The sequence below is a fragment of the Brachionichthys hirsutus genome, chromosome 18 (assembly GCF_040956055.1).
Source record: "Brachionichthys hirsutus isolate HB-005 chromosome 18, CSIRO-AGI_Bhir_v1, whole genome shotgun sequence".
Taxonomy (NCBI): Eukaryota; Metazoa; Chordata; class Actinopteri; order Lophiiformes; family Brachionichthyidae; genus Brachionichthys; species Brachionichthys hirsutus.
In genome coordinates, this window is record NC_090914.1 from 9690627 (window position 1) to 9711879 (window position 21253).

At 49.1% G+C, this 21253-nt stretch overlaps 2 protein-coding genes across 2 annotated transcripts in view; both read right to left on the reverse strand.

Annotated features, from left to right (window-relative positions):
* atrn (attractin) overlaps nt 1–2008 on the reverse strand; it is a 47666-nt gene extending 45658 nt beyond the window's left edge. Inside the window, exon 1 of the mRNA XM_068751559.1 lies at nt 1776–2008. Within this exon, the coding sequence (XP_068607660.1) occupies nt 1776–2008 (233 nt within the window). The remainder of the gene's footprint in view (nt 1–1775) is intronic.
* A 2485-nt stretch (nt 2009–4493) lies between these two features.
* Nucleotides 4494–20306, reverse strand: eif2ak3 (eukaryotic translation initiation factor 2-alpha kinase 3). The gene is made up of 17 exons (XM_068751933.1): nt 19999–20306; nt 13836–13965; nt 10231–10425; nt 10013–10143; nt 9479–9740; nt 9174–9339; nt 8939–9064; nt 8708–8830; nt 8380–8609; nt 8181–8293; nt 7478–7600; nt 7230–7379; nt 6340–7063; nt 6082–6255; nt 5902–6003; nt 5335–5397; nt 4494–4682 (listed from the first exon to the last, which is right to left on the reverse strand). Exons 1-17 carry the CDS (start codon nt 20304–20306, stop codon nt 4494–4496), a joined length of 3309 nt encoding a protein of 1102 aa, XP_068608034.1.
* Nucleotides 20307–21253: the final 947 nt, after the last annotated feature.

Consider the following 21253-nt stretch of genomic DNA (forward strand, 5'->3'; position numbering starts at 1 on the left):
AGAGTGGTGGACTTTAATTTGATGAATTTTTGTGCATGTTAGCAGAAATTCTATTACCTAAAGGTTGTTAATTTTTATTTTTTAAAAGACTCATCCAGAGGGATGGGTTGAGGCTGGGAAAACGTGATGGCGTAACAAAACAATTCAAATGTGCTCCTCCCTTGTGAAAGACGTCGTAAGATAATATAAAGTTATTATCCATGTCCAAAACATGCTAATAAGCCTACGATGTAGTTCTGCTGCCCGCTAAAGTCATTTCCTCAAACATCCTGCATCGTAGACGAGCTACACGCTTTTTACGTCACAGTTTCTGTGGAGTATCAATGTAAATCCATTCACTTCCTGCACTCAGGACATTTCTGTACGTCGGCATCGGTGCAGCCGGCTGGCTGCTCGTCTGTAGTCAAGCAAGGTCAGCTTTCAGACAGGAAGAACTCGTGCGAATATAAAAACTGCACAAGAGACTGGAACAAAGGCACCGCTAAGCAGCCGGCGGCCAAACCGAGAACACCAAAAACCAAAGTCCCTCCCAGGACAGGACGCATCCGGAGACAGACAAGATGCGGTTTCATCCTAACCCGGTCCTGGATTTAACATTTTGAGCGTTTCAAAAATGGCTTTGCATAGAGACGAAGACGCAGAAGACAAGTATCCTCAAATGAGAAAAACTAAATCTAAAAACTACAATGAAATCAGACTCCTGTTTGTTTGTCCCTCCCCCCCTTCTTCCTGTTGATTTTGGCCTTCATCGCTTGATCAGAGTCCATCTTGGCACGAGTCTCCCTCAGAACGCCGCCGTTACCCGTGCTGAACCAGCGTTGTATGGCGGCATTGTCTGTATGCTAAACACAGCCTCAGAACACAAAACGAAAAATCTGTCGTCCCTTTGAAGGAACAAAACAAAACAACATCCCAGATTCAGGAATCTGGGATGACGGAGCAGAAGGCTCTACTGCCAGGACGGAACTCTGAAGTCTGGGCTGAACATTAAAGTGGCGAGTGAAGTCAGTGACCTGCCGTACGAGGGAACGCTTGGGGTCAAACTACCGGTCTTCTGCCGAGGAGGAAGAGGAAGAGGAGGAGGCCGGGCTCCGATGCTCGACAGCACAGAAAGAGAAAGAGAAAACCTCTCGCCGAGGTGAGGCAGCGAGACGGGGGAACATCACATTTTAAATAAAGATCTCCTGAGAAAGGCCTTTTAGCTGCCGTCTGACAAAGAGGGACGAACCTGGGGGGGGGGGGGGGGGTTCCGGCTCGCAACAACTCCGGAACCTTCGCCAAGTGTTCCAGGACGATTTCACTCATGAACACAAACTCACGTCGCTTTTCCTAGAAGGCTCAGGAGGAAACTTTCAGCAGGATTGTGTGCAAATATCTGATATTGTTGAGCTAAAAATCAGACATCAAAAAACCAGTCAGCCCTCCAGGTCAGCCTGTCATTGCCCGTGAAAACAACAGTCCGATGGGTTCCTTATAAAAACCTTCCAGAATGACCTCGGAATCGTCATCAGTGTCAAACGGAAATGTCATGTCTTCGGTTCTCTTCAGGCCTCAGCTCAGAAGCGTTTTACCAAATCCAGTTCAGGACTTCTGGAGGAAACGGAAGCTCCTCGGGGCGCCTGCAAACGCTCGTTTTGGACTGAACCTGCACCTGCGCTACCCTCCGTTCTTCTTCAAAAAAAAGACGGGCACACCGCCACCTCTCGAACAACAATCTACGCTGTCAATGACCGAACATTAACCGACACGGTCCTTAAGGCTTCTCTCCTCCGTACCTGAATCTCCCGCCGCAGTGCTGGCATTGGTCCCCGACCCAGCCGGGGAAGCACACGCAGCTTCCCGTGGCCGCGATGCACTGCCCGTTCACGCACGGTTTGTCGCACTCCTTCGCCTCGGTGAGGCCGGGCATCCCCGACAGGACGCCGACGACCGACAGCAGGAAGGCGGTCGTGAGCAGCAGCAGGCTCCGGCCGGAGCCCGAGCAGGCCCGCCGAGCCGTCCCGTACATTCTCTCACAAAAGATGGCTGCTGGGTGGCAAGAAGACCCGCCGCTCCTGGGGTAGCGAATAGACGAGCGGCCCGTCGGTGCGGCTCCGTTTACCGGACCGGACGTAGCGCGTCCCCCGGGGAGGCTTGCTCGGTGTGTTCGTTCGGGCTGCTGTTCGCTGGCTTACATCTTTCCCGTGGTTCCGTTTCCCAGCGCCGCACCAAGCCGCATATTGACATCCGGAAGTGACGTTGTGGCAGCGGATATGCGCAAACGGGGGGGAGGAGCCCTCCGCATGGGCTTTAAACTTTACCGCGAAAACCAACCCCGCCCCTTCAGGAACTAGTTTAGTAGCGTATAAGCTTAATATTTTATTATCTTAGTAGCTCATTTTAATCTCTAATTTAGCTTCTGTTTTTTCTGATTGTTTTTCATGTCTTTATGGCCCTATATTTCTTTATCATTATTATTAAGTTCAATGTTTTCCCTAACTGTGATCCACTGGTGAACGTGAGAAAGACACGACCTCGCAACAAGGACACAAAACTCAAAACTGTACCAACAGTATAGAACAGTTTATTAAATTTAGACTTGGAAGAAGTCATCATATTCCCACGCGCTCCATGGCATGAAGCACATTCGTAATAACAACCCAAAAAAGGATTGATCGCATCATCAAACCATAAATAAAAAGAAAGACATATTTACATTTCAACATGGAGACGTGAATTTTGTGCACGAGGACACGTTTTCATTTGAGGGACGAGGAAAAAAACCACGCAGCCTCCAACAGATTTTTTGCCGGTGATGCTTTTACCACTGTGAACAGTTTCAACCTGGGGGAGATATTTACAACAGGTTTGTTCTTCCCACCATCGAGTCTCCACTGCACAGATCACCCACTAATGATTTACATGAAATTTAAGATAGAAGGCGTGACTTTTCATTTTGTCCTAATGTAAAGGACACATGATGACGGAACAACACTCCCCACCTCCATTGTGGTGGGAATGATGCATGGGCGGACGGACATCAGTTTGACTTCCCGCGTTGGACACACAGAGACTTTACACAGGAATCAAAAGCCCTGCAGAATCAGCAGAAAACTGCAGGAGATCCTTAGAAAAAAGTACAATCATTGAAAGCACATTACAATTAGCAGTTTGTGTGTGAGTCGCTATAAACAGGTCATGTGACTGGCCACTGCGTTTTTTATTTTACATAAAACAATGCTTATGTAGATCACATGACCACAAAACAGGTCCGACTTCCCATGAAAAACAGAGGGCATCACTTCTTTTTTGCATCATAGGAAAGCTGCAGACCTCAGAATTCCTGCTTTTGCTGCTTCACGGGAAACACCAGCTGGACTGGCGTCGACAACTGAGACTCGGCCTATCGGTTCAAGAAAAAAGTACACTTAACTGACTCGCAAATGGCACTCTGGTCTTGCGGGTTCCTTTCTGATGCTCAAAGCAGAGCATAAGCCACGTTCCACACGGTACCCGAATTAAAACAAACACTGGAAATAATTTCAAACAGCAAGACGAGCTGACCACCATCATCCATCTCTGGAGGTCACGCCATGTAACATTCAGCCATCCGTTAATGGCAGACATCCTTCTCTTCATCGTCCCCTCCCCTAAAAGTATGTCACAATATCTTACAGTGGGAGAAAAAAAAAAGTCATTTACAAGAAATGTGGCCTTACAGTATGTACAGGTGAGATCGAACGCATCTGGAGTAAAGAAAACGGTTGATATGGACTTCACCTTCACCGTCTGTACAAAGAGGAGAAGCTGGAAGCAATCGAGCACCTCGGAGTCATGAGGGACGTTTACATTCACAAGTACTGGCTTTGAGATAACAAACCGATGCTCACTCTTTCATGCAAAAAGAATTATAAAAGACAGGAACCGGAAGCCCGGCATTCATTCAGAGGCGGCCTTCAGGCCCCTTTGTAAAGGCAAATCATCTTAACTGGAGTCGTAAACGTTCCTCAATGCCACGCATCACCGGACTAAAAAAAAAACCAACTGTTTTTTGGTCTCCCAAATCAGGCATACACCGGTTAGTGCTCATACCAGTGATCAATACTGGTCACCAGTAGGTAGGAGGCTATCAAAGGCCCCTTCGGAGTGTCCTCTTGGTTCTGATACCTGAGGTGTAATATGGATGAGGGAACACTGGCTCCATGTATGGAGCAAGCAGCGTGTTGTGATCAGATGGGGGATCAAAGCAGACCAAAACAATAGCTCCTAGAGGTCGAGCATTAGCTCAGAGCACCAGGTCAGAGGTTGTTGTTTAGGGCGATCACAGTCCAAAATCAGTTTGGTCTCTTCATCTACTCCCTAAATCCCTCTCATCTGGTCCTCGGAGCAGAGTCATCTGCAGGCGGCGATTGATCCCAGTGTGGTCGAGAACATCATGGAACAGCTGTAGCTTCGAGGCGTGAATAAAACTGGGGGGGCGCGTGGGGTCGGGTTGATATTGCGTCAAAGGGACTTCAGGTAGACGTCGACTGGCGCGAGGGGCGGCCCATGGAGGAGGCGCTGTAGGTGCGGGAGCGCTGCCTCATGGCCTGTCGGAAAGGCATCTCCAGCTGCAGCTCCTGGAGGAGCGGCGTTCCGATGATCTCGGCCACTTCGGGACGCTCGCCGGGGCTCCAGGACAGCATGCTGTGCACCATGCTGAGCTACGCGCAGAGAAAACACATCAGAGTGTCAGGCGGCTGCAGGGATTCTCACGCCAGCAGCAGTAAAAACACGCCAATACAGAGCGAGAGAGAGTTTAAAATAGAACACCAAACAGCTAGTAAAGCGGGATACTGGGATGACAGGGCAAGGGGGGAAATCGGAGATTATGCTATGGAATTATGTTAATCTCATTACAAACTAAACTGGTAAATAAGGTAGCGTAACCAGCCCATGCAGGCACTAAAACTACATATTTAGCCGTTTGTCTGAAAACATGGATCTTTATTGATTTACATTTCCTTACAAGTCATGATGAGTCAGCGGATACACGGATGAGATTTATAAAAATGTTTTCTTATACATATGTATATATATATATAATAAATCAGCCTACACCTCCTAACTGGATGAGTTCAGATGGTTTGACTGGTGACGATTAATAGTCTCGTATTAATAAAGCGCCTTTTGTACAATCCAAACGAGGATGTTTGCGCAGCTGAAACAATAAAGGGTGGATCTGACATATAAAGACAAATATTTATATGAAAACAAATTGTAATGACCTCCAGTAAAATGTTAAATAGATATAAACGCATTCTAAGGGTGTAGCTTGGCTTAACGGCCTCTAGGTGGGAGCAGCGGGCCACTCACCTCCTGAACGTTATTTTTGGAGAAGACTTCCGGGAAGCGAAGCGCTCTCACCTCCGTCAGGGTCTGGAAGGGAGGAGGTAAACACCTGTGAACGGAGCCCTGCTATTGGCTGAGACCCTTTGTTAATTAAAGAGACTGAACTAACAGTAAAACTGCCTAAACAAAGGCAAAGACTAAGTTTCAAAAGGTAGCGATGCTGATCGATCAATAATCACAAAGTTTTTAAATAGAAACAGTAGAATAATCCGCCGAACAAAAGACTGGATTGACAGATATACTGCCTCTATTAAAATTGTTCAATAAAAAATTTATAAAATTGAATTGCATTCCTTAATAATGCAGGTTGTGTAAATATTCATTAAAACAAATTGAGTCTGAAAACACACTCGCACATTTCTGCTCTTGTCTGAGGAATATTTATTCGCTCCCAGCCTCCCTTTTACGGTTTTTGCTTTGTTCGCGACGCCTCTCGTCTTTGACTTTAACGACAGCGAGCGCGGCGGCTTGAAAAGCTAAACTGTGGAGCAATTTATTTCTGTATCGCCATCTTTGCGCTTGTCGACTCACCCTCACTCTCTCCATCTGGGTCCTGAAGGGATACAGCAGCTCAAACAGGATCAGACCCAAGGAGTAGATGTCCACTTTGTGGGAGTAGGAGTTTCCGGACAGCTGTCGGGACAGACGGGGAGGTGTAAATGACTTACTGTCGACGTTTAGGAGTCTAATAGTTGCCCTGCGTCTCCTCACCTGTTCGGGGCTCATGTACAGCTTCGTGCCGACCTGGCCGGTGTGCCGGGTGAGGAGCGGGGCGGGCGTCAGGGCGCTCGGTGCCTCCTCATCCTCCTCCTGGTCCATGGCCGTGACCAGACCGAAGTCGCCCACCTTCACCACGTCGTCCATTGTGAAGAAGATGTTGGAGGGCTGAGGGACCAATGGGGACAGGGCACATTAAACTATGTAGCAGAGCTACTATTAGTGTGTGTGTGTGTGTGTGTGTGTGCTCACCTTGAGGTCCCTGTGCATCAGACCCTTGCTGTGCAGGAAGTCGACGGCCTCTGCGATCTGGAGGAAGATGTCCAGACACTGGTTGTGCTCCCTCTGCTCCGGGTGGCAGCGCTGAGCCATCCAGTCCTTCAGGTTCTCTTTCCGACAAAGCTGCATCTGGATGTAGAGGTAGACCTTGGGCGACGGCAGGACTCGCTGGGTTGGGGGAATTGCGGGTAGTGCCAGGCTCAGAGAGGTTGGCCGAGGGGGAGAGGAAGAGGAGGTAGAGACGGGCTCCTGCCGTCTGCTGTGAGAGGAAGAGGAGTTGTCCTTCTCTCTTCTCGAGCCCACGCTGACCACGCCAGAAGCAGAGTCCGTGTCTGCTTCGGCATCCCGGTCGCAGCCCGAGTCTTCGAAGACGATGTCGAAGGAGGAGGAGGTGCAGTCGCCGGGGCCACGAGGAGAGCAGAGCTCGAAGGAGTGGGGTGTGTCCGAGGCGTCGGGGTCGGCCTGGCTGTCCCGCTCGGACATCAGGCTGTCGTGGCCCAGCAGCGGATGAAAGGACAGGTCGACATCAAAGCCTACCGGACCGCCGGTGCTGCTGGAGAGGAGCGATCGGGCATTGACGGAGGACTCCAAAGGTCCCCCCCCGGGCTCAGAGGGACGGGACACGGAGCAGGACACTGGAACTTTGACTGACAGCACCTCCATGTGGTCGTGGAAGCTCAAAGGCCAGTCAGTGGTACTGGAAGAGAGAAAGGCGGGGAGGAGAACCGGTGACATCTGGAGGCTATAAACTATTCATGCGTCTTCATTTCTCCCGTGAGGCAACACGGTTGCCAACGTGAGTAACGTATCAACCGAAGCACGCCAATCCGCACACGACGGTGGTTTTAAAAGCGGCGGCTCACCTGGCGTCTTTCAGCCACCTCTGGTCCATCTCCTCCTGCCAGCCCTCGGGGGGGCTCTCCTGCCAGGCGTTGAAATAACGGATTATCCCCTGGTGCTCCAGTTTAGCCAGGGCTTTCACCTCCCGCATCACCTTCTCCCGGGCCAGCTCTCTGCAAAGACAGCGGCGTCACGGTTTGCATGCAGATCTCGAGGGAGGTACGACTTGCTAGAGCCAAAAGCGTGAGGCGTGACCAACGGGAGGCGCTACCTGTTTGGCAATCGAATCCTCTTGATGGCGTAGTTGCAGTCATCCACTTTGTTGCGGGCTTCAAACACAACGCCGAAGCCCCCGCGGCCGAGGCACTGCACCGGCTCAAAGTCAGTCAGGTACCTGGAGAGAAGGCGCTTCGGTTGGCATTATGCAAAGGCGATTGGCCAAAGCGCTCGCTGAGAGGAAGCTGCGCGTGACAAGCGTGTTAGACGGCCGGAGGTCAGCGGCAGCCATGCATCATGGCCACGGATCATATTTGGGATGGCCACCATCATAAAATAAAACTTCTGCCACAATGTGCTGACAGTGATGTAAAGTGACACCCCGACTCTCTGGCAGATGCTGCAAGGGGGGGGGGGGCAAGGTCATTTACATTTGAGGGCAAACAGCAGAGTTATCCAATCACGCACTTCGACCGCTCACATCTCCCATCGCTGCCTTGTCCTATCAAGGCAGACTGGAAGACCAGTGGTCACCATGGTAACAGTGCCAAATCTGGAGCTACACCTTGAAAGAGTGAGACAAGCGTGTGACTTTCAAGTGCGAGGAGAACAATCTGAAGGAGGAGTGGAGGGTCGTCCTCGGCTTAGCAAATCAAAAGGAGAGAACAAAAAGAAAAGACCACAGAGACACGGCCACGTTTAAAGAGTTCATGTCGTCGTCTGAGGCTCGAGTCTTAAGCCACAAATGAATGAAGTACCTGGACACATATTCACTGGACCGGCTCTCCGTGGCAACCGGCTCTTTGGATTCCACGACCTCGGGGTCAAACTTGGAGTCCGTCTGGCACTGCGTCTCCGACTCTTTGCGTTGCTTCGAGGGACAGAGGGAGGGACATTACTTTAAACTCTTTGCACGTGAACCAGGAACTCATTTCTTTGCCGTGTCTCTGTGCTTACCCTCACATAGGCCACGGGGGCCGGCGGGTGGAAGAACTTGCGTACGATGTAGGTGGTGGCGGCGATGCAGAAGATGATGGTGCCGATCATCTCTTTCCACCAGGGCAGCAGCAGCACGGGGTCCTTCTTCCTGCGGCGCTCCCCTCCAGCCCCATTCCCCTTCGTCAGGCTGACGGCGCCGTCCCGCTTCTCCCTGTAATGCTTGCTGTAGTGGAAGTAGTAGCCGTTGTCTACGGAGGAGGGGGGGGGGGGGGGACATAAATCAGGTGCCGGGTCGTTTTGTCACCCCCCCCCAGAAGTCCATAGTAGTTTACTGCTGCCTTGTTACCGTATGGATACTGGAGGACGGACAGCGGCCCGTTGCTGTATTCTTCATGGGAGAACTTGTCGTTGTTCAGACATTTGTCAAATTCGTCTGAGCCGACCAGGGCCGGTGTCCGAGACGGGGAATCTGTACCAGGGCAGGAGCGATCAATATACCCTGGTGGGCGTGGCCCGGGGTTTCTCGTGCACATTAATTGCAGTAATGGTACATAATGCTAAGAGGGCGCTGGCTTACGTATCAGAGGCTTCCATTTGACAGTGGGAAGTGGAATTATTTCCTTTTCCGATGTGATGGCTTTGGAAGGGAACTTTTCAGTGATCCTCACAGAGGACTGGAGGTAGAGCTGTCCCTGGAACATCCCTGAGAGGAAGGAAAAGGAGTTAGCCGTGCAGTAGCTTCCACCAGAACCCCCCGATCCAAACAGAATATACTCAATGAAACATCAGGGATCTGACTGTAACGGATCTACCGAGGTAAATGCTGGACTCCGCAGCTCCTCTGGCCTTCTTTGAAGTGTCGTCCTCCTCCTCCTCCTCAGCTTCCGCCTGGTCGCGGTAGGCGTTGTCATCGAATAGGGTGATTGGTGTGACCTTGCCCCCGCCCACCAGCCAAGCTGAAGCAATGGGGGTGCAGAACTACACAACACAGGTGGAACAAAATGAGCCCATCTGAGTGAAGCCGAGAAGAACCGTCCTTCTGAATTCAGCGCTGAAAAAAAAATGATATTACTGATTAAGGTGACTTTATTTTAGGATTTGTTTGCTCATGTCCCACCTGACGTTCCCACACCAGGTGTCCACCAGGCTCGGTACTGAAGGCCATGACCTTCCAGTCGGGTACAGACACTTTGATGATGAGGTCCAAGTTGTGGTTCTGGTTTTGCTGGTCCTCCGTTTGCTCGACGTCTTCGTCGACAATGACGCGCAGCCTGTCCTTCGAGGCTTCGCCATTTACAACTTCTCCCTCAAGGAAGTTCATTCCAGACTGCATCTCGGGAAGGAGCTTTAGCTCAAAGTGTCCAACGCTGAAGTTCCACCTAATACCAAGGACGAGGAGAAACAAGTCGGGAATTTTAGAATTGATAATCAGAATAAGTCTTTGCTTCATCTAAAACTTTATTCAACACGGGTCCACAGAACTAGAATGTCCATAAACGTACTCCTGGTGGCGGAAATGTTTCCCGACTTCATTCAAACATCACTGACAGAAAATCAATCAGATGATTGTGACATTTCTGAAACACCTCGCAAGATACAGGCTCAACCCGACTGACGTGCACAGATCGATGGAGCAATAAATGAAACGCACTTCTCCATCCCCGACCGGGGCCGGATGGCTCGAACGGTCTTCTGAGTCCTCTGCAGCAGGAGCATGTCTTCGGCCTCCTGCTTTTCTTCCCCCCAGCGCCTGCAGCCCACGCTGGAGCAGATGTACTGAATCTGAGACAAACGGCACCGATGGGGAAACATCACTTTAATCAAAAGAATAAAAACACGACAAGCTGCAACCGAAGGGATTTCACTTACCTTGCCGCTGTAAGCCCCCAGCCCGTAGGTAGTGAGGGATTTGCCCCCGACCAGGACCGTGTCCTCCCCGATTCGGTAGGACGACTCCAGCAGGGACTCCACGCTGAAAGGCACCGCCTCCATGCTCTCCCTGTCCCGGTTCCACTGAAACAAGGCACCGTCCAGCGAGGGGATGACCATCTTGTTGCCAAACACCTACAGGGATAAAGTGTTTGAAACTCACTCAGGACAAACGGGTTCTTATCTTGTTCGTGGAGGGATGGGTTCTGGATCGGGTTCTCCGTCCTGCCAGACTGACATCATCGTGCTGCGTTGGAATAAATAAACGCCTGGAGGTAAAAGTGTTTGGTTGAATGATTGACGAGAGAGCAGAGCCAGGAGCTGAGGTGATGTCATCTTTTTAGAGGGGGGGGGTCAATCAGCCTCACTGGACTTATGTTACCTGCTCGGCCAACGATTTATCAATCTTCCACTGCAGTTCATACATTTATCACTTTTATTACATTGCAGTAAATGATTACAACAAGTAATCCAGATGGAAGACCCGACAGTTTAGAGGCCGCACAGTCAGCAGGTCCGCCGATATGAAAAGCTCAAGACAATTAAGTTATTGCTAACTGTAAAATAATCAAACTCCATTGGAAATATTTGACAAAAGTTTTTTTTAGGGATCACAGGGAATTTTTACTTTTTTTGTTGAAAATATTCTGTTTCTGTATTTTACAATCAGGATGTTAGTCTGTCTCCGCTAATGGCTATCGTCAAATCCAGTATAATTAAATGTAGTCAAATAAAGACATGAATGCATGAAAGAGGCAGACGATCAATGAGATTGATTGATTTGTTCACGCAGCGATGCTTGTAACCGGATCACAGGGTTTGCATCGGCTAAATGTAGCTCTGATGCTAACCTCGGGGGGGAGATGTGGGGTTTAGAGAAGGGAAATTCCTTCCGGTATAGATCAAACCTGCTATTGATAGAATCAGTCCATTTTAATTGTGCTGCTCTACCAATCAGAATGAGGTTAATCAGACCGCATTAGAGAAAGAAAAAATGTTAGAGGAAAGGCTCTATATTTCCGAGTATGGTGGTAATTAGTTCTACCCCCCCCCCCTTTAGAAAATCAAAGGCTTCCTCTGATGAATTGAATGAAATTATCACAAAAGAGCGCCGTTCATTAAAAACACCTTTTTGTCTTTGAAACAATCTTCTGTTATGTTTGTATTGAAATTTGAATATTACAATTACAGATTCACTTACATGTTTTTGTTTATTTTTACAGCATTACTGCAATGAAATCTGAGCAGCCGGAAGAAAGATCGACTTTCTGACTAAATATTGCCGGTCCGGCCTTTGTCATTTCCATGGCGACGCTGGAAGAATCATCGGCCGTCACATTACTCACGGCGCGGTGATCCATTGGCGGTCGTCGTGTGATGATCAATCAAATTCTCTCCTTGTTCACACGTTCATTCGCATCGCACGCGGTGGACGTGCACGCCGGTGTGTGTGTGTGTGTGCGCATGTGCTTATTGTCTGTTCAGTGATGACATCATCTCTGGTCTGTGGCATTACCTCATCTCCCTGATCACCCCCCCACCCCCGTCACTTCTCCATTCCTTTAACCCCACCCCCACCAGTATGACTCATTCTATGTTGGCACTGACTTTCTGCATGTAGCCACCGACTCCACGCACACACACACGCACACACACACCCCGATCGACTGCTGGCTTTTTGAAGTGATGGCTTCTTTTTCTGCAGACAGAGCTGTTTGTGTCTCTGCTGTCCCTCATTCCAACAGAAGAAGAGGGGGGGAAAGACACACACACGCACGCGCACGCGCACACACACACACACACACACAGCAGGTGACTGGCTGATTCCTCCTCGGCATGTCGAGGCCAGCCAATGGCACAGCGGCAGGCCCCCCCAGTCTCTAATCACTGAGCAGACTGTTGTCTCAGGGACCAGAGGAGAGCCAATGAAACCATTGCTAAGCGCTCTGGAGGCATTAGGGTGGGTCGGGGGGGGGGGGCACCAACATCAAGGCATCCCAGGTTGTTGAGGGCAGAGAGGGCGAGGCTACACTTACATAATGGACACACACACTGGAGATCATTACAAATGACATCACAGTTATGTCAGGCGTCTCGCCACGATCCGCTCCGTCAGTCAAATGAAAACCAACAAGTGAACACACACACACACACACACACACACACACACACACGTGTCCGGATGTCTTTATAGTGAAGTGGAACCGTGCTGACGCTGGATCTAAGGCGATGACCAAAGTTTGACTCCGTTATCTTTATACACTTTTATTTCACATCTGGATAATGTTTTTTAGAAATTGCTGGAAACTTTCTCAAGTTTGCTAAAGCGACACGTTAACGAGTCGGAGGCGAGAATCTCGTTATTCTCACCGCAACCGAGGTTTCTTCCGACCGCAGCGAAATCTCCGTATGAAGCTCATTTATATTCAAGGTCAGCGGAGAAGCGCTGCTGGAGAAACACGACGGGTTCTTTGAGGAACCTAAAGGAGAACTCGGTCAAACCTCTGAGGGGGAAGAATAAAAACAGAGAATTCTTTAAATCTCAAACACAGAAATTCAAAACCACGTGAGATCAAGAGGCATAATTTAAATCGACTTCATTTACAACTTCTGGGGCTGAATGGCAGGTTCTCCAGGAGCGCTTCATCACTGAGGAGGCTCTGAATACATCAGGGACAGTATTCTGCAGGGAGGAACCTGGAAGCGAACGAGGATCTGGAAAGAACTCTGCGTGAAAGATCTGCCACTTTTGTTTTTAACCTATCCAGCCAATCACAGCGGAGGAAGGCGCGGCCAAAAAAACCAGAGTCGCTATTATACAAATCTAATAGCATAAATGCATTGATATGACAGAGTCGGAGTTCCCTCGGTGCAAAGCGCCTCATCAGCACCACGAGACCGACATTAAACAAACCCCAGACCCCCATTAGCATCACAGGCTTCTGCCCCCCCCCATGGGCAAATCTCCTCGCAGACACCAAGCGAGTACGCATCAAAGCAAAACACGCACACGCCTCTCGTATGTTTCTGGGAGCGCGGCGCTCTGGTCTCGCTCCGGGCCACATTTCACTTTCAGCGCGTGGGCGGTTTAAGCTTCTGTGTACATGAGCAGACGAGGGCCTGCGTGTGTGAAGCAACACACAGCCAACAAAGAGGCTCATCCTGCAGGCTACAGCTACGTTCAGATATAGGGGGGGTGTAGCGTGTCTGCATGGAGTATAAGCATGCAACCAACAGCAAAGCCTTGTTTGTCTGTTCAAAGTGCGCCGGGTTCAATCACCGGTGTCTGCAGGAAGAAAGGAAGAGGGACGGGGTTTGTTTAACGTCTCGGATGAGCGTCTTTACCCTCATCCTGGCGCGCCGACACAAAGGAAATGGACATTTTGAACAGTCGCTGAACCCGTCTGTGTGGCTTCGGTTGAATTTCCATCCTCCGTTTCTTCATGTGGAATCAAACCTTTGTCTCACACACATTGGTTTCCCCTGAACCCAAAGAATCTGGACTCTGAACATTGAGATTAAAAGCAGCAGAACTGCCGGTCTACCTCGGGTTTGCTAAGGCTGGAGGACAGCAGGCACCCTGAGCCGACATCCAGGTCCCACTGCTTCCTGCCCTGGTTGTGGGGATCCAGAGCCGAAATCCTCCCGTCCAGGGTACTGATGATGACGAGAGACCTGTGGACAGACCAGAAAGACCTCAGCGCCTCCACCTCCTCCAAACGTCCTCCAAACGATAAAAGTCCACTTTTGTCCTAAAAATGAAACTCATTTTCATGTAAAAACCTCACGTCACATTTCTGGATTTCCTAAATTGGCAAATTTGACCTCAAATCATTTAAAAATCGGTTTCCGGGCAACTAAAGGAACAAATATTTAAGTGCTGATTGCAGCTTTTATCATATTGGCTATATTTCATTCAGAAGCTTTGTTGGCAGAGACACAGTGGGCAGCTAAAAATAAGGGGGTGGGAGGGGCAAGAAGCAGGGGGTGGAAGTGCCTTTCCTGACATGATGTATGGGCTAATGATTTCTCACAGCACCGGTGCGCTTCACCTGAAATTTGGTTTTTTGGTTGTTTTTTTAAGATTGATTTTTACATTTCATCAAAGGTGAAGTTTTAATTCCCCAAATGACTAATATTTCTTAAATGCTCGGGATGTCCAGCCCCACCCTCGGCCCGGTGGCTCCAGAGTTCTGCCGCATTGCTCTCCAACACGAGCTCGTCTTCAGTATTGATTTGTGTCCGTCCAGAGGAGACATCAATTGAACGGCAGCTTTATTTAAACAGTCGGGCTCGGTTAAACACACAAGCCTCGCAGCCGCACACAGCTGGGGGCCCCACCCTACCCGCTGGCCACTTGGGCATATGGGCTATTAAGTGTCCCTCTTGAGGGCAAAAAGACAGCCGTCGCTGGGGGGAGGAGAGACAGTATGACAGTTCTTGGAAATAAATAAATAAAACAGAGGAAATAGATGCTGACTCGTCATCAGTCGTCGACTTTATTTACCCGCTGACAGCCGTCCAAGCGGACATCCATCATTCAGAGCGAGCTAAATCTCGATCAAGTCTCTATAATGCCTCATTGATTTCATCTATTGATCACCCCTCTGCCATGAAGCAGAGGGGTGGGGGTGCTCCAGGATGTTAAAGCTTTAGGACAAGTAAAAAAAAATGGATTGATTCAGGGAGTGGAAAGTTTCTCTCATGTTGCTGGGCGTCTGCATAAAAATGCAAATAGGATCGCTTAACTGTAATGAGCCATGTGTCTTTCAGCCCCATCAAAGCCAGGATCATCTCTCCACATCTCCTCTTAGCATTATCAGCAGCTGCAGCAGCGCCGGAGCGTCGAGCGCTAAGAAAAACGTGCCTTTCTATTCAGCCGCCAATGAAAACCGAGCGCCAAAGCTCGCCGTCGCCCTCGCCATTGGCTGCGAGGCTGCCAAAAAATGTTCGGCTGATTGGTTGTTGCTAAGCAGTGGGCTCTCTGAGAGGATGCGAGCTTCGGCGGCCTCCTCGCCAGCGGCCCCCACCTCCTCCAACTCATGCTGGGAATGTAGAAAAGTGAGGACGAAGTCACCGAGAGCATCGAGTTCAACTTCAGAGTGCGTGAGAGATACGGGAGAATTTCATTCGGAGGCAGGAGATCAAAGGCTTTTGTGAAGGAAAGGGAGGGGGGGGGGGTGTTTATGGATGTAGGGAGGGGGTGGCGGTGGCGGGGATTCATGGGTTCGGGTTCGGGCCGATAAACTGAACTGAAGTGAACAAAACCATTAAGGCAGACGAAACAAACATCCGTGTTTGACTTGGAGCTGCGGGTGATTTTATTTTCGGCGTCGAAGCCCCAAAGACACGGACGCTCGTCACCAAAGGGATAACATGAAGCCTGGGGCGGCCGCCGATGATGCTGATGATGCTGATGCGAGGGATGCAGGCAGTGAAGAAGACGTTGGGGGCCTGAGGGCCGTCGGCGACTCCTTGCCTGTAACGCTGTCAAAGTGTCACGACAGGGCGGTGGCAAACAACACCAGGAGAACAGGAGCAGAGGAGCAGGAAGGAGCAGGGAGGAGCAGGGAGCCAATTATCCTCAGCAGACTCCCCGCTCCTCGGAGACGCCCGGCCCGGCGTCAGTCTGCACACATTGCTGCTGGTAAACACACTCCAGCCGAAGAAGCAACCAGGATGTTTACACGAGCCGAGTCGCCAAGGAGGGGAGCCTCAGAAGCGGGCCAATCGCGACAGGCCCGTCGTTTCGCAGCATCCAATGGGAGCGGTGCGTTTTCTGCTCGCTCAGCCAATGCCAGGGCACCTCCGCAGACTCCGAGCAAATGGCGAGGCAGAACTACCTGTAACCATGCAACAAGCGGGGCTCTGCCGCCATCCGCCCGCCCGCCCGCCGCGCAGTCAGCAAGACGCAGAACAAACATACGGGAGCATGGGAAGCACGTGGGGGCGAAGTTAGGGATGCAGCACTTGGGCAGCCGCACCCCAGCGCCTCGGGGAGAGATCCCGGTGAAGCTGCGGGGAAATGAGGCAGAGAGACTCAAACTGGTCTTTGATAAGAGCGTCAGAGGAAAGCAGAAGAAGAAGAAATAACAGAAGCCTTAAAGGCTTTAGTGGTGAAAGCCTCCACAGCCTTTGTGTACTTTAAAAAGGTGCTGATCACACAAATCAATGCGCGACGTTCATAACTTCAGGACATGTAAAGAAGCTCCAGTATTCCTGCCGACATGAATTAACCACGGACAAATCCGGATTAATGCTAATCCACCTGCCTGAGGACGCCTCATTAATAAGCACGGCGCTTAATTCCACATTAACGTCACGTGGAGGTCGACGCGCTCGTTTCCCTGCGCCTCTTAAACACACAGGTGATCACTGACACTGGACAGATGTGTGTAAAACACACACACACACACACACACCATTTATAAGTGTTGTCATTAAGCTCTCTCTCTCTCTCTCCTCCATCCTCTCACACGTGGTGAAATCCAAACTCAATGGCGCCACACTCCCGACGCCCGATTGGCCGCGCTGCAGCTCCCTTCCGAGGATCTGATTTGTTGTTGCCAAGCAGTGAGGAGAGTGAAAACAAGACAGCGTGGTCCTGCTAGCCAGCTAGCGGCTGGGTTTTTTTTTTTGTTTGCCTCTGCCCCACCCATGCTGCAGTGCTGCAGGATGGGCCGGGCCGACTCACAGAAATAGCCACTGACCCAGTAAATCCACTCCTCCTGCTAATCACGCTGGAAGCCGGCGCTGTTGAGCATTCAGTCCTTGTTATGATCCCATAACAAGTAGCAAGCCCTTCCCTAACACACGGTGTTCCTCAAGGAAGGGAATGATCCCACTTCCCAGCGGGAGTCCTGTCATCTTGACCTGTTATTTTGGGGGGGGCAGCTTCTATTAATAAAACCCGCAGCATCTCCCCGGCTACAGAAACCACACGACGGAAACTAAGGAAGAGGAAAAGAAACATGGAAGTGAAGTCCACCTCTCCAAAAATCAGGTGAAAAAACACTCTCCTCTTCCTCCTTTACCCTACTATAGCAAGGCCCATGCGGCCGACTCAAATTCTGAGCACTGGCCTGTCTCTCAGATTCAATTGGCCAACAAGTTGCCCGGCTTGGCCGATTGGCTGTTGCTAAGCAGTAGGCTGGTGGGAAACAGGCAGCAAAGCGCGGCGGCCCAGAAGAGCTGTTGCTGCTCCAGGGCCCTGAGGGTATGTGGGGGGGGGGCAGGTTCGAACAGAGCTGCCGTCCTCTATGCTCTCACTTCCAAGTACCCCCTAAGGTGATGGGCCCCCCCTCCCGACGGAGCATCAAACCTGGCAGCGCAGTCACACAAAAAGCTTCAATCGTGAATGTACGAAGGCGCTAAAGCAAGACGTCAACACCCACCCGGGCGTCACCTGTAGATGGAGGCAGCCGTCAGCCCCCACCCTCAGCAGCTCCCATCACAACCTGAAGCCTGGATCAAAGCAAACACCTAGAATATTAATAGATTACAGGATGCAGGGCAGAGAAGGAGGGAACGGGAAAGTAAAAAAAAACAACAAACTGACAGACACTCAAGAGAAATAGACAATAAAAATAACGAGACCGCTTTTAAAGAGACTTTGTTTGAAGCGCTCCGCTCTAAAAAATCTGATTCAGACCCAGAAGTGAAAGACTTTTAGTTTTATTCTCTTTGAAACACAAAGAATTCAAGGGTGCTGCTTTTTAAGGCCTGACCTGGACTTGGACTGGGAAAAGGTCAGAGAAGGAAGCGGCGATGCGTCTTCAAGAAGCTGACCTAATTAACTCCGGACAGTGTTCAGTTTTCCTCTTCTAAGTTCACCATCATTGCTTTTGCGTCTTAATCAGCACAAGCCATTAGATTCCTACCAGCACCGACTTCATTGTTGTCGAACTCGCTTGATTATTTAAAGACATTTGTCTCCCTCGTCATCTGAAATGTTCTGTCAGACTTCCCATTTAAAAGGGAAACAATGACCTTTTAAAAAAATTAAAAACAAATTCGGCCTTTCTGAAGTTCGCTGACAATTCTCCCGACGAGTGGATGGAAATAGAGCACGGAGCGGAGTAAATACTCCAGGGGGGACATTAAAAAAAACAAAGGTGTAAAGTGTGAAGGTAAGGAGAGCGCCGGAAGATGAAAGAGAGGGTAAACACGAGAGCGAGAGACAAAGAGAATAACAGACTTCAGCAGAGATGTCATGCACAGATGGAGTTTTACTTTTTCATGAATGATTCACCCGTTTCCTATTTGCTGCATCGTTGTTAATCCTGTATCGCATCGACTTCGACACGGCCGTTGTCATTGTTACGGTGATGATGTGTAGCTTCTGAAACTTGATCTGACGTCATCTTTTTAGGGAATTTGCACAGTTAGTACTTCCACGATACACTTAAGGATATTTAAAAAAAACAAAAACAAACCCAAACAAAAGTCAGAGAGAAGACCTGAAACGTCCAACGGACAAATACGAAACAAAAGCTGATGAGATTGAGAATAAACGGAGCAGAATCGGATGCCTCAGGGGGGGGGGGGGGGGGGGGCTGTCTGCAAGCTTTTAAGAAGTTGACAGAAAAAACATCAAAAGAGAAAATATGCTGCATTTCAATCCGGTAAAAGTAAGTTTGAATGTTTTCGTAAAACCTCAAGATGACTCCAATAATTATTTAATCTTCATGACTGACTTTCTGCAGGAAGGCGGACGGCACATTTATAATACTACACACAGAATAATTTAGCGGAGGACCTGCCGAGCTCCAAATGCACTGAATTACAGATGATTTCCAGGAGCCGCTCCGCTCAGACGAATGTGTAATAAGACTTAGTAAAAAGAGATAACTGCACGACAGAGAGGAGGAAGATCACAAAGAACACACTGCGCCGAAACATCCGAGATGGACGTAAAAGCCACTGTTTACCAAGGAGGGCAAAGTCAATGCGCTTCCCTCTGCGCCAGGAGCTGCACTAAAGGGGTTCAGTAAATCAGGCAGGCAGGATTCCCCTCTGAAGAACGTCTGCAGTCATATTTCAGCTGTAAACTCAGAAGCACGTGGGTTGCTTCTGGTGTCGCTGAATACGAACAGATCCAGAGCAGCGTTTAAATCTTGTGAAAGATCTTTATCCTTCTGCTGCAGAGTTACTCTATCAGATTCCATTACTGCTAAATATTCAGTAAATTAAATTCTACTGATAAATTCCCAATTAACTGCAACCGAATTGATAAAAATTAAAAAAAAGAAGACATTTTCTTTCAACTTCAGCAGCTAAGAAGAAGTGTCCTATCTGATGAGAGGGAGGCAGAGATAAGCCTCTTTAAATGTGACTTGTTCTATTATAATTCATGATAAATTATTTTACAGAACATCTGACAATAAGAGCCTGAAATCAAAGCCCTGCACTGTCCAGTTCATCAGAGAAACAGAACCGACAGCTCCACTTTGGAAAGTTCACCAGGAGTCAAAAAAACAAAAACAGAAAACTCAAATAGTGACGAAAGTGTTCTGAATTATGACGTCACTACTTTCCCATCCCGGCTTTAAGTTGAATTTACCTCAAGTTAAACTTGAATTATTGTTCTTTGTCTCATTTTGTTACAGTACTTGAAAATGATAAGATTATAAACATTTTGCAGACGTCAAATGGCACGATGAATGTGTCCGATAACGGGTGTCTTAGCCGAAGATGCCACTTCGTTACCTCGTCGGTCGGACGTCTCCGCTGTTTTCTCCGTAAGAGTCTTCGGTCTCCCCCGCCGCGCCGTTGTCGTCGTCCTCCACCGTTCCGTCAGCTGCAATCACCGGGGCGCCCGAGTTCTCGAAGCCCAGCTCCATGACACTCGCACCGTCTCCATCCGCGGTCGACGCTGGACCCCAGGCAGCCGAATGCAGCTCCCTCCCAATGGCGGAGCTCGGAGTTTGCGAAGTTCCGAACCCGGTGATAGTTTTCAACAACAACAGGAGCACCAGGGAAATGCTCACGTTTCCAAAGTGAAGCCCCCTTTCCATTTGGAAGACTGGAACATTAGTGACATATGAGCTTTACATACCACTGGCCTTGTAAATCTTAACATAAAAAAATAAAAGTAAAAACAAAATACGCGTTTACAACGAAGGAAACTTCGTTGCGTCGTCCAAAACGCCCTTTCAATCCTAATCTTCAGGTAAACACAAACAGCCAGTGGGACACCACGTTATTCCCTTTATACTTGACTCAAGCCTTGACTTGGTAACGCTACGTCCCGCCTTGTTTCTACACTAGGATTGGACAATATATTCCCCACGCGCCTCAAACGTCATCAAACCGCGTCGCATTGAGCCATTTTCTGTCAATCATGCAAACTCTCATACTAAGCAGAATGCGATTGGTCTAGATAACTGTCAGGTTCGAGAAAGCCCCGCCCCATAAACAATGAATCTCATTGGTCCTTCCGATGTCAGTCGATATGACGCATGCGCACAAACAGGACGCGAAAAAGTCCCTCCGGCGGAAATGTGATTGGTAGCATGTGTCACAGTTCGTCCAATAGGAGAGACGAAGCAACCACGCTATTGGTCGTTTTCTTTCGTCTGAATAAGTAGAAGCATCCAATTCGATAGTTCAATTGTCATTCATGTTTAGTTGTCAAGACAGATGATCCAGGATCCTCAACGTGGCTTCGGAGTGAGAGGCGCTTCACTTCCTGATCACGAGTTTTGTTTACGTTTTTTTTTTTTTTTTAAGTTTTATTTCAAAACGAATAACATAATACAGAGCGTGTATAACAACTGTCAGGGAGTAATATGCGAAAACATTATATACATTCAATTAATTTGTGATACGTATATTTAAAGTTTTGTTTTTTTGAAGCCTTTTTGTTCAATTAACCACTAATTTATTTTATTTACACCGCCAAAATTATTTGAATGGAGTAAGATTAAACAGGTGTCTTTGGCATGACGTCATTGACGGAGCA